Raw genomic sequence first — 13572 nt, forward strand, 5'->3', positions numbered from 1 at the left:
AACTTCGAATACTATTAGCAAAACAAAGAAACAGAACAAACCAAAGTAAACATCAAAGAAACAACTTTTCATTGAATTTTCAATTCATATAATTTCATTACAAAAGAAGGACCCAACAATCAATTATGTATTTGCTAAAGCTAAACCAAGTTTACTCTTATGCTGTCATTTGTCATGATTTATTGTACAGATACAAAGCCAAATATCACAAAGAAAAAATACAACTTTCAAAGTCTATTAACATTCCCAACAGCCATCATAAGTTACTAGCACTTTGTCTTCTCCTCTTGTAGTTTTATTCCTTGAGATTTTCTTTCTTTGTTTGCTCCTTATGCATTCTTGAAGTCATGCTTATCTAAAATGGGATAGATGTAATACAATAAATTGAACAGTTCACAACTAAAGAATCCAATAACAAAAAAAAAAGATAAAATTCACTCCTCTTTAGTACTTTATAAAGATAAAGCAATTTCTTTGCTAATAGTATGATGAATTCATTTAAGCCTTTACTCAATATTTCCAACTTGGATTACAAAATGAATTAAAATACGATTCAACAATGTCCAAACTGTGATGATGATCTCTTCTTTAAGATGAGGCAGAAATTGAGATCACAGCATTGAAATCAGTAAGGCACTCAATTGGAAGGGCAAGGAAGGAATTTATGAGAAAATCATCAATTGAATCAACTTTTGCCACACCAACCAGCCTGCAATTTCCCTCTTCATCCAATCTCTTCCCTCTTCCACTTTTCATGTCATCCTTTGATTCTTCAGCTCTCAAGGATGTCATCACCATTAGTGGTGGAGCTTTGTAGATACTCCCAACAAAAAACAAGAACTTGGCCTTGAATTCAAAATCAACCTAACTTGTTACTAAAACTTTAAATTATAAATAAGAATTTTTCCAATTTATATATATATATATATATATATAAATCTCTAAAAAATATAATCTTAAATAAATATAACAAATAAAAAATAACTTATTATTTAATTTTTAAAAATTTGTGGTCTTAATTCCTACTTCATTTCTAAAAATTTTCGTCCCAAAAATTAATGTAATACACAAAATATTACATAATTTTATGCACTTCACTTTTTAAACACCTTATGAAAAAAGCGAAAAGTTTTAGCGGGCGCGCACACACACACACATATAAATACCAGGATATTTATATGGCATAAAATAATAAGAGAAAAAGTGTGATGCAAAAGAGAAGCTACAAGTTAGGCTTAATGCAAAAGATTACATGGTTCAAAACATGCGATGGTAGTATAATGTAGAGAAAAGTTACAACCTCAACCTAACGTACTTTCACCATTCTCAACCATGCTTTATTGAACAACTCATCTAAGGGGTTCTCAACTTCAATCATCATATAGCAAATCCTCTACCGGTCACAAGTCTAACATCTGGAAACTCTTTCACGAGAAACCAAGCTCCACAACTTCCAGTGACATCGCACACTTACAAGCTCTACTTTCCACATTCACGAACGGCATACTAATGAACTAATTGTTGAAATCACAAGTAAATAAGGATATGCAAGCAATGAAGAGTGCCAAAAAGAAAAAAAATTAATTGAAAATCTTAAGAATAACTAAAATAACTAAAATCAATGGTGACACTTACAAAGTTTAAGAGTATGATTAAAAACACCTTAAAATACATGGTTCGTAAAGAATGAAAAACTTAGGAAAACTATTTCATATTCTAAAAGAAAAAGGTATGCAACAAATATTTTACAAAAGAATGACAAGAGCATAAATGTTGTGTCACGTTAGAACGAGTTGGTGCGGAATTTATAACCATAAACTAACCGGCAAGTGCACCGAGTCGTACCAAGTAATACCTCAGGTGAGTGAGGATCGATCTCACGAGGATTGATGGACTAAGCAACAGTGGTTAAGCGATTTACTTATTTATGCAAACAGAAAATGGTGTTTGAGAGTTCGAAAGCATTAAACAGTAAATTTAGTAAATCAGAAAGCAAGCAGTAAACAAAGTTGTGAATAATATATGAAAAAACAGTTAAGGCTTCAGAGTTATCTATTTTCCGGATTGACTTTTCTTACTAATTATTTTAATCATGCAAGATTTAATTCATGGCAAACTATATGTGACTAAACCCTAATTCTTTAGACCTTTTTAGTCTTCTCGAACTCTCATCAACCGCCAATTTCTTGATCACTTAATTCCAATTAGAAGGTGAAGCTTAATTCTAGTTTATATGCCACAAAAATTCTAATTACCCAAATATAAGAAGATTATATGTCACGTATCCCGTTAAGTCCAGATAATTATAAATTTAGAAGAAATTGTTTTCAAGTTGTTGTTCAAGTAAAGAGCTTTTCCAAGTTATACAATAACTCAATTAGAACAATGGTCATACTTCCGTTCCACCCAAATTCATAAAATAAAAAACGAAAACAGTTCTTGAATTATATATCTAAGAACTATATATCAGTACATGAATTAAAATAGAAAAATAATAGTATCAATCCATACAATAGACAGAGCTCCTAACCTTAACAGTAGAGGTTTAGTTGCTCATGGTTCAGAGAAAAAACTAGAATTCGTAAAAACTATAATTTGTGGAATGAGGTAGAAAAAAAGAGAAAATCCCAAAAGGCTGATTCTTTTCCCTTTTATATCTAATCCTAATTAATATAAAATATATTTCCTAAAACTAAAATAATATTTTTTTCTATTTTAAAATAATATACAAATTTAATCAAAATTAACTAATCATTCGTGCAAGCTCTTAGACGTATGTGGGGACCATTGGCATTATTGGAGTCCACACTGAACTTGGCCTTTCCCAAATTCAGCGTGGAGAAGACAGTGGAGTCTGGTGCGTGTCCCCTTGAATCCACGCTGAACTTGATTTTTCCCAAATTCAATGTGGAGAAGGCAGCGTGTGCTTCCCTGGGAGTTCTCAAATCCACGCTGAACTTGGCTCAACTTGGCAGGAGCCAAGTTCAATGTGGAGGAGGCAGAGGTTGCTGGAGAAGAAATGTTCACTATTATATATCGTTGGAAAGTCCTGAATGTTATCTTTCCAATGCCGCTAGAATCACGTCAATTGGACCTCTGTAGCTCAAGTTATTTCTGTTTGAGTACAAGAAGGTCAGAATTGACAGTATCATTCGCTTTGTTTCTTTTTTGCTACGAAATTCCGTCAAATCCATCCGAATGCTACCTGAAATAAATAGAATTGTACACAACTCAAAGTAGCATCCATAGTGGCTAAAAGATATTTAAATTTTGATTAAACTCAACAATTTGAATGCAAATTCATTAGGAAAAGATAGAGAAGATGCTCACGCATCACAAGTAAAAGTCAAAATAGATTATGCAAATTTTAAAAATGAAAACTAGTTTGGTTGGGAGCAAAAATATTTCCTCAAATATTTTTAAAGATATTTAGGTGCATAATCGAACAAAACATGTATTAAAACTGTGATATTGTTGGAAGAAAATTAAGTTGCCTTATGCCAAAACAATTTCCATGTGAAGATAGAATATGTGAATTTTGAAAGATGAAAATAAATTTTGCTAAGGACCACAAATAATTTCACGAAAACCTCAAATGGTACTTAATCAAATACAGGTATGCTGTGAAAGCATGGCAATGTTAGAAGGAAATCAAAGTTTGTTTAGAAAAAAAAAAATCTAGGGTAAGGTTTTAAAATACATAAATTTTCAAAATTTATATAAAGAAGTGCATGCAAAACTAAAGACAATCTTATCAAAAATTTAAATAGTTGTGGACATAATTAGACAAGAGAATAATGGAATTTGAATTTTTTTAAAGAGAATCCGGTACAAGAACTTTAGAAGGAACACAAGAAATGATGTATTACACCAAAATGAATCCAAATCACAATAATGTGTCGCACAGGTCAAATAAAGATATGCAAAGTCAAAGACGACCTTGCACAAGAAATAACCCAAACTTCTTTGAAAAGGATTTTAAAACAAAACTCCGAGAGGATACTTAAAATAATAACCTCATATAGATATTCAAGAATATTAAGATATGCTAAATAATGAAATCAATTTCATATTTCAAGAAAGAAACTTAAATCAAGGGAATTCGAATAGGATTCACAAAGTATGACAAAATAAACAAGTTTTCAACTGATTTGAAAAAATATAAAACTTATAAAGAGAGACAACTCAATCAATAGAAAATTCTTAAAGATTTTAAAGATTAATTTGATTCATCAAACAAGTTCAAAGTTACATCAAAGAGTAAATAATAAGTCAAGAAGAGAAGTTTAAACAATAAAAAGATAGCATCCCAATTTAAGCAGAATAAAAAGATAGCATCCCAATTTAAGCAGACACATGCGGTTAGGGTCAAACAAGAATGCATATAAACAAAAGAATAAGGTTGAAGGATAATTAAATTACTTTTCAAGAAAGAAAGAAATCCCAAACAAGAACATTCAAGACAAACCATGAAAGAACAAGATAAGTAATCGAGTAACCTCGAGAAGCAACATCTATTATTTCCTAAATCCCGCGATATGCGTTACCTATTACTTCTATTTTTCCCATGATAACTCATTAGTACTTTCATAGCTTCTTAATTTGAATCACTCAAATAAACTCACTTTCAATTTAACTAAGTTTCTCCAAAACGATTTCCAGCTTCACTCTTAACTTTAAGACATTTTCAAAAAGTTTCGAAATCCATTCATTTTCACCAAATCAAGTTCAAATACTTTAACTCTTCTAAAACTTCTCAAAACAGAACACTTTAATCAAATTAACCAACTCTAACTACTTTTCAAGCTCAAAACTTTTCTTCACATACTCGAAAAATGTTTAATTTTAAATACCTATTTTCGTTTCTTCATTTTTCGCTTAAAGCGCCCAAAAACATATTTTTTTATAATTAATTAAACCCAAAACAAGTTAATTCTTGTTATCAAACTTTAAACACTTAAAAAAATTTCTGACAACACATCCCCTAAAACTCGGATTTTACCACCCTTCTTTCCATGTTCTATCAAAACCACATTTCCCAAACCATTCTTAACTATTTTCAATATCAAACTATTTTCAAATATCAAATCACTTCCAATCTCAAACCATTTTCAATATCAAATCATTTTCAATCTCAAACTAATTCCGATATCAAATCATTTTCATATATCAAACCACTTCCAATCTCAATCATTTTCAATATCAAATCATTTTCAATAAATCAAGAAAACCAATTCAACAAAGTCAACCAACAAACTAGAATACCCAACCTACTGAAATAGTCAATAAATCAATTAGGCAAACAATTACATTCATCTAAAACAACCCAATTCAATCCATAAGATTCATCAAATCATAAAAATATATGTTTCATATCAATATTTATTTATAACAATTTCGTAGTATAAAATAAGTTTTAAGAAAAATCCTATCTCGAATAATCGAACCAATAAAGCCAAATATGTTCAAAAATCCTTTTTCTCGCAGCCCGCAACAATGGCAGCCACAACCACAACTCCACACTACTTTCGCAACAATAACAACAACTTTAATCACGACATGCAATAAGCAAAACTCAACCCTACGTTACCAAAACCTCCGAACCTTGATAGAAATAAAAGGATAGAGTTGATAGAAATTAGGGTGACTATGTGGTGTTAGGGTTAAAATAGTGTGGATAGAAATTAGGGTTTCGTATTTGAGTAATGGGAGATTTTAGAGTTTGATAAAATAAGAATTTTAATAGAAATAAAATGGTAGAGTAATAATTTAAAATAAAACTAAATACAAAATAATTATCTTTGAAATACTATTTTATTATCAATTTGTAAATTTATTTTTAATAAATACTAATTCAATAGAATTAGAAATAATCAAATTAATTTCTCTTTTATTCATAGAATATAATTCAAAGTCTAAATATTCAAAATATAGCATATAAAATTCTCATTATTTTTAATTATAAAATTCTTGTTATTTTCAAATTACTAAAGTTTTAAATTATAAATAAGAATTTGTTTGATATATATATATATATATATATATATATATATATATATCTGAAAATATAATCTTAAATAAATATAACAAATCATAAATAATTTATTATTTAATTTTCAAAACTTTAGAATTTTATCAAACTAATGGTGGTGGTAGTGGTGAAGTGAAGTGTTAGAAGAATTGAAATTGGTTAGAGTTAGAAGAGAGAAGGTTAAAATAAAAAAAAAAAAAAAGAAATTAATTAACCGTTGACGGTTAGAGTAAAATTGAATCAATCTTTCTATGAAATAAAGTGTATTGGTATCACACAACTACGTATCGGTCACTGAAAACCTGAAAACCAAGACAATGCTATGCAGGAGTAACTTTTGTGGAAAAGGCTTTTAATCTCTGAAGTTGGGTGGCAAATTTTTATCAGTAAAATATTCCTTCCTGACCTCTTCTGCAGAGCAAAATCTTACCTGCGAAAGTGGATTTAACCAAAAGAAAATAAAGATAGGGAAGCATTTAGACTCGATATCTAACACCAAACAGTGCGAAAAATAGTAAAAGAGAGTCATCATCTTACATACAATATAATTAAGTAAAATTATAACAGATCTCTTTCTTATAATCATAAATAGAGAGTTAACATAACATGGCTAATGCTCACCAGAGAAGCATAGGACTTTAATAAGGGTTTGGCTATCTGCCAAATTGGCTTAAACACAAAAGGAGCATCCACGAATAGTACTTCACCCAATCTCTTGGGATAGTAATAATAGAATACATCAAACTGCAGAAAGGGAAGGAAATACATTAGGTTTTTGGAATGCTCCTTTAGTACAATTTCTCACAAGTGAGGCACTTGCATTCATAAAACACAAATTACACAATGGTAATGCATATTTATCAATAAAAAGCTAGTAAGAAAAGATAAATATACCAAGAATGTCAAATATTTAAGATCAGCATTTTCTGTTCCAAAACCTCTGAGATCAACTATTACAACCATCTGCTCCTTCCCAGTTGGAAGCATACTCAATGCCTTCTCAACCAAGAAAACACACAATCTTTCATCATCTTTGGGGTCCTGTGCCTAATGATATAATCAGAGGTAAGGTACATCCACTAACAAATAAATGCAATGCAATAAAAAAATGTACTATGGTAAATCCAACATAGTAGACATTCATGGGTCTTGCTTGTGCAAATTGAAATTAAATTGGACATAATTGCAACCATAAATTCATGGCAACTTAGGCAATCTTGTACTCAAATTTAAGAATTATTATGCAGAACATTGCGGCACTTGGAAGCGATGGACAGACAAGGTAAACAAAGGGAACACAACTATGAGCTAAACATGTAGGCAAGTTCTTAACAAATCAAAGAGCCAAGGGCAAATGAAAATCATACAAAATAAGCTTATAAAAATTGAAGAACCTAGCTATTCAGTAGAGCAAAGCAATTTGCACTTGCATCCAAGTAGCCATGCTTATTTTCCTCTTATTGTATATATAATTAGAAACAACACAGGCAAACATAAATCAAAATAAAAGATTTCTATTACTGCAACTTCCAGACTTACTTCAGGAAAATGTTTTGAAGCAACCACCATAAGCACAGGTCTGCCATAGATATCTAGAAAGTCATGTACATATGCCTTTCCAGTTTGAGCAACATCTTTAACTGCTTCTTCGGTAAGCTCCGCCACATTAAAGTCTTTACGCCATTTCTTATAGAGTATAAGGAAAGCAAAAATCATGTAAAATTTTCAAGCAAGGGCTGTTCACTTAGTTTTGTAGTTGGTACATGGGAAGGTGGAAAACTTGGAATGAAAATCAAATTACGCTTGCTTGCTTAGTTTAGCAAATGATCCATAACAGTTGAGTACAAAATGCACTCAAAATTCACCAACATTTCCACTTTTCCATATTCCAATTAGTAAACGTCACTATCCCTATCATTTTTGCAAAAATTTAGTGATGATGTATATAAGTAGGGAAAGGATACAATGGCTTTAGTCAACTTCTTAACAGCTTCCTTAACATAGAACTTACGGTCTTTAAGGAACCATAGTATCATGTCTTCATCATCCCTTCCATTTTTTCCTACAGGGAGGCTATAATGTTCTTTCTCAAGCTTCTCCTTCACTGCCACAACTAACTACAAATTCTCAACAGACCCAACCTATAAGTGTGCCTTTAATGAAATTAGTAGCATACAATTAATCAATTCTAATATTATCTAAGGTGTGGTCAATTTCAAGAACCCTAAGATAGAAAGGAATGGGAAATTGGAGGAAACAAAAAGAAAAAGAAGAGTACCTTGCGAGACTCATTAGGATCCAAGTCGAGTGGAAAGTTAGAGCTGCGTAACGGTGAGATTGGAAAAATGATGAGGATTGGTTGTTACAGGAAGCTTTGACCCAGCGACGGAATAAGGAAGATGAAGAGTCATGGCTGGGCAAACTCGTAGCACCAACATTCTGAATTTTTTTTTCTAGGCGGTATAGTTTATTGTGGAAAAGGTGATTGTGGCTGGGAAGTTAGTTAGGATGAAGCTAATAGCAAGAGACTCGAATTGTGTGGCTGACCAGCTTGCCAGACATGGAGGATGGAGCCCTTGGAGTTGAATGGCTTATTGGCTGCAACCTCCTCAAGACCTGAACCTATCTTGCAGCTGTTGGAGTTTGACCAAGGTTTTGAAAACTGGACCGGTCATCGAACCGCTCAAGTCACTGATTTATTGGTTTTTTGGTCCAACCGATTCAACCGTAATTCAACTCGAATAACTGTTTTATAATAAAATAATAAATAAAATATAAATAAACACATTAGAACATATTATAGTCTAATATAAACTTTAAAATTTGCTCCATAGATCCTATATCTATCTATATGAAGAAGAAATCTTGTAACGAGGGGGATTCTTATTTGTACAAATGGTACTTCGAACTTGGAACGAGCATGAAGGAATTAACGATACTTCTTTTGAATAAGACGACCTTTTTCATTTTGAATTCTTATTACTTTTTCATATTGAAAAAGTAATAAGAGAGGTCTTAAGCTTTTTATCATCCTGGCGCCAAGCTATTTTTCCGCAGGACCTCCCCTACAGTATCGTCACCGCAGTAGAGTTTAACTACCAAGTTCGGGATGGATTGGTGTGGTTCCTCTACGCCTAGGACACCAGAATATCGAACCATGAACGAAGAAAGGCATGAGATAAAAGCATATTGGCTATTCATTGTGAGGCCCTAATTCTTGACTGGTGTATCCAAATTTAAAGCACTACATGAAACGCCATCAACCAAAGTCATAACTTCTCCTGTTATAAGTTTAAAACAAGGCCTATTGTTACTTTAGCTAAGAGCACTCTGGATCGGACAAAAAATAACGTGTTTACTTCTCCAGTTATAAGTTTCAGAGCTTTGTGATACATATACTCATGTATTAAGCACCAACTTATGGCAAAATGTACTATCAAGGATACATATACTCATGTTTTGCGTGTTTGTTGCCACTTTATTTGGCTAATCAAGTTCAGTTTTAAAGTATGAAATCCCAAAGGTTCTAGAAGTTGATTTCTTAACCAATAAATCAAATTGCATAGTGTCACAAAGTTAAATTTTATGTTAAAACATGAGGCTTGTTGGTATTAAGCATAAAGTGAAATTAACAACATTCAAACTTTACACACAATTACTTTCAAGTTGACATATAGTGATTAATCACATATCATTTCAGTGTTTCCCTGTATTCAACGGTATTAACACAGACGGAAATGATAATCACTTGGTTTCTGAGAGCTAAAACAGTATTACTAAAATGTCAGTAAGACAATATTATACGAGTTCATTCCAATACACAAATTGTTACATTTTGTGATTAAATTACAAGTATTATTCCTTTAGGAGGCATTTGTTTTGTTTTTTGGTTTATAACTAGTTCACAGAAACTAACAGTACTTTAAATAACGAAAAATCAACACATATCAAGAACATGCCAAAGTTTTCAACCCAATTTTAACAAGCTCAGCACAATGATTAACAACAGAAAAAAAAAAAGGACTGAATGACGCAATGAGCATAAAATTTATCACCAAAAAACTAACAAAATTTAACAACAGCAAAAAAAAACAATTTATCAGTATCAATTTATCATCAATCAGTAAGCCATTAACTGAGTTAATCAACCCAGAACAAGCAACAAGAAGCTAGTAAGCCAATACCAGAGTTAAAATTTATCATCAAGCAGTGAGCAAAGCCAATCAACCAAGAAAAAGCACTGAGAACTGACTGAGCATCCGAGGCATTACCTTCGGCGAGTGCAGTGACCAGAGATTTGAGGGAGAGCGACGGACGACGGGAAGCTGGCGACGAACACTGGCGAGCTGGCGACGGTCGACGGGGAGCTGGCGACGAACACGACGGACGGACGACCGCGGAGCAGAACCTGGAGACGCTGGCGTTCGGGGAACGGGAGGGCCTTCGAGCACGGCGGACCAGGAGGATTGGCGAACGACCACAACGAACCAGGCGGCGACGGTGAGACCAACGGCGGAGCGATGGAGACTAGGTTTTCAAGGAAGAATGGGGAAGAACTTTGAAAGAAGACCAGGGTTTTCAAGGAAGAATGGCATGGTGAAAGCTTGGAAGGGGAGAGAGAGACTGGTTTCTCAATATCAAAACGGTGTGTTTAGAGTACACTGGCCGGGTCCCGATTAACTCTTCTTGGACCGAATCAATACTTCCAATATTAAATTAAGTTTTGAAAATAAAATACCTATTATATTCTAACATAGAAATATTACTACGAATGTAAACCAAAATTCCACTTTTACTGTTATCTCATTGTACCATTCTCATTATCGCACTTCACTATCAATAAAGAGAGTACCATATATAATTCGATTCGTGCATTCTATACAGAGCACCGTCGAGGTTGGAAGGGGGATGAAAACGGCATCGTTATAGGGGGCTGTAGAAATTTTTCATGTCATGAGATGAGCTTTATCTTCATTCATGTGCAATTCCATCTGATATCCATCTTCTGATTCATGAGCTTTATCATCATTCATGAGCTTTATCACGACGACGACGACGACGACGACGACGACGACGACGACGACGACGACGACGACGACGACGACGACGACGACGACGACGACGACGACGACGACGACGACGACGACGACGACGACGACGACGACGACGACGACGACGACGACGACGACGACGACGACGACGACGACGACGACGACGACGACGACGACGACGACGACGACGACGACGACGATAGACGGATAAAATTTAAAAAAAATTGATTATAAAAAAATAAAAAGTTTAATTTTTATGTATGTATTAAAGTATTTTTATGTGTTATTATTATTATGTAAAATTAAATATATCATAAATTAATTATTTAAATATATAATTTGATTAGATAACACTGTAAATCTTACAACGTTAATATATTAAAATTAAACATAAAAATAAAATTATAACTTTTTTTAATTATTGATGTAAATTTGAATAAATTAAATACTAAAAATAGTTATAATAACTTTAAAAATTATTTAAGTATAAAAATATATTTTATTTTAAAATATATTTATTTTTGTTGTTATTGTTATTTTACAAATATTTCTTTAGTCTTTTTTTTTTTGAAAAAAAATATTTAACATCTAACTAATTTGCACAAAATTAAACTTTCACTCATCGTTACTCTTTTGAAATTTGAAGTCTAAAAAGAAAAAAACAGAAAGTCTTTTCCAAAATTTAAAAGTTTTTTTCTTTTTCCAGTTTTTCGCAATGAAATTAGCGATAATTCTCATAATTATTTGTTAAAATATATTTTTGCCTCAATCTTCCATAATATATGTTCTCTTCAAAAATATTAGGGGAGTCAAAGCTATTTAAGTAAATCATACATATAAATTATTTAAATTATATTTATTTTTTTTAATTTTTAAAAAAATCTTATGTCCTAAGTTATTTGATGAGCGGATAATTTATACGCTTTTTGGCATTGTTTTTAGGTAGTTTTTAGTAGGATCTAGCTACTTTTAGGGATATTTTTATTAGTTTTTATGCAAAATTTACATTTCTGGACTTTACTATGAGTTTGTGTGTTTTTCTGTTATTTCAGATATTTTCTGGCTGAAATTGAGGGACCTGAGCAAAAATCTGATAGGAGGCTGAAAAAGAACTACAGATGCTGATGGATTATGACCTCCCTGTACTCGAAATCGATTTTCTGGAGCTACAGAACTCCAAATGGCACGCTCTCAATTGCGTTGGAAAGTAGACATCCAGTGCTTTCCAGCAATATATAATAGTTCATACTTCATTCGAGTTTAGACGACGCAAACTGGCATTCAACGCCAGCTCCATGCTGCATTCTGGAGTAAAACGCCAGAAACACGTCACAAACCAGAGTTAAACGCCAAAAACACGTTACAACTTGGCGTTTAACTCCAAGAGAAGCCTATGCACGTGTAAAGCTCAAGTTCAGCCCAAGCACACACCAAGTGAGCCCCGGAAGTGGATTTCTACATCAATTACTTATCTTTGTAACCCTAGTAGCTAGTTTAGTATAAATAGAACTTTTTACTATTGTATTGGGGTCTCTCTTAGACCACTTGGTCTTTTTCCCTATTTTTCAATTTCATATGCCATTTGGGGAGGCTGGCCATTCGGCCATGCCTAGACCTTGTTCTTATGTATTTTCAACGGTGGAGTTTCTACACACTATAGATTAAGGTGTGGAGCTCTGCTATTCCTCAAGTATTAATGCAAAGTACTATTGTTCTTCTATTCAATTCATGCTTATTCTTATTCTAAGATATTCATTCGCACTTCAACCTGATGAATGTGATGATCCGTGACACTCATCACTATTCTCACTTATGAACGCGTGCCTGACAAACACTTCCGTTCTACCTGCGAAAGCTAGAGTGTGTATCTCTTGGATTCCTGACCCACGACGCATGGTTGCCTCGCCTGACAACCGAGCCTCCCATTCTGTGAGATTAGAGTCTTCGTGGTATAAGCTAGAATTATTGGCGACCATTCCTAAGATCTGGAAAGTCTAAACCTTGTCTGTGGTATTCCGAGTAGGTTCTGAGATGGGATGATTGTGACGAGCTTCAAACTCGCGAGTGTTGGGCGTAGTGACAGACGCAAAAGAATAAGTGGATTCTATTCCAACATGATCGAGAACTGACAGATGATTAGCCGTGCGGTGACAGCGCACCTGGACCATTTTCATTGAGAGGACGGACGGTAGCCATTGACAACAGTGGTCCCCCAACATACAGCTTGCCATGGAAAGGAGTATGAATGATTGGAAGAAGGCAGTAGGAAAGCAGAGATTCAGAAGGAACACAGTATCTTCATGCGCTTATTTGAAATTCCCACCAATGAATTACATAAGTATCTCTATCTATATTTTATGCTTTATTTATCTTTATATTCGAAAACCATTATAACCATTAGAATCCGCCTGACTGAGATTTACAAGATGACCATAGCTTGCTTCATACCAACAATCTCCGTGGGATCGACCCTTACTCACGTAAGGTTTA

General features: G+C 33.2%; 1 protein-coding gene across 5 annotated transcripts; it reads right to left on the bottom strand.

The window, feature by feature from the left end:
- Positions 1–2444: 2444 nt before the first annotated feature.
- Positions 2445–11024, bottom strand: LOC112805999 (CRAL-TRIO domain-containing protein C3H8.02). 5 transcript variants are annotated; one of them, XM_025848331.3, is made up of 7 exons: positions 10303–11024; positions 8310–8776; positions 7996–8172; positions 7571–7717; positions 6926–7078; positions 6653–6775; positions 2445–3205 (listed from the first exon to the last, which is right to left on the bottom strand). In XM_025848331.3, the coding sequence occupies exons 3-7, from the start codon at positions 8065–8067 to the stop codon at positions 3185–3187; spliced, it is 516 nt and encodes a 171-aa protein (XP_025704116.1). In that variant the 5' UTR covers positions 8068–8172; positions 8310–8776; positions 10303–11024; the 3' UTR covers positions 2445–3184. The 5 variants fall into 5 exon arrangements, with proteins under 5 accessions (XP_025704116.1, XP_072055027.1, XP_025704099.1 ...); XM_072198926.1 differs by having other exon boundaries at positions 7996–8148; positions 10303–11014; XM_025848314.3 differs by lacking the exon at positions 2445–3205 and adding an exon at positions 6221–6461.
- Positions 11025–13572: the final 2548 nt, after the last annotated feature.

The sequence above is a fragment of the Arachis hypogaea genome, chromosome 1 (genome assembly GCF_003086295.3).
Source record: "Arachis hypogaea cultivar Tifrunner chromosome 1, arahy.Tifrunner.gnm2.J5K5, whole genome shotgun sequence".
Classification (NCBI taxonomy): Eukaryota; Viridiplantae; Streptophyta; class Magnoliopsida; order Fabales; family Fabaceae; genus Arachis; species Arachis hypogaea.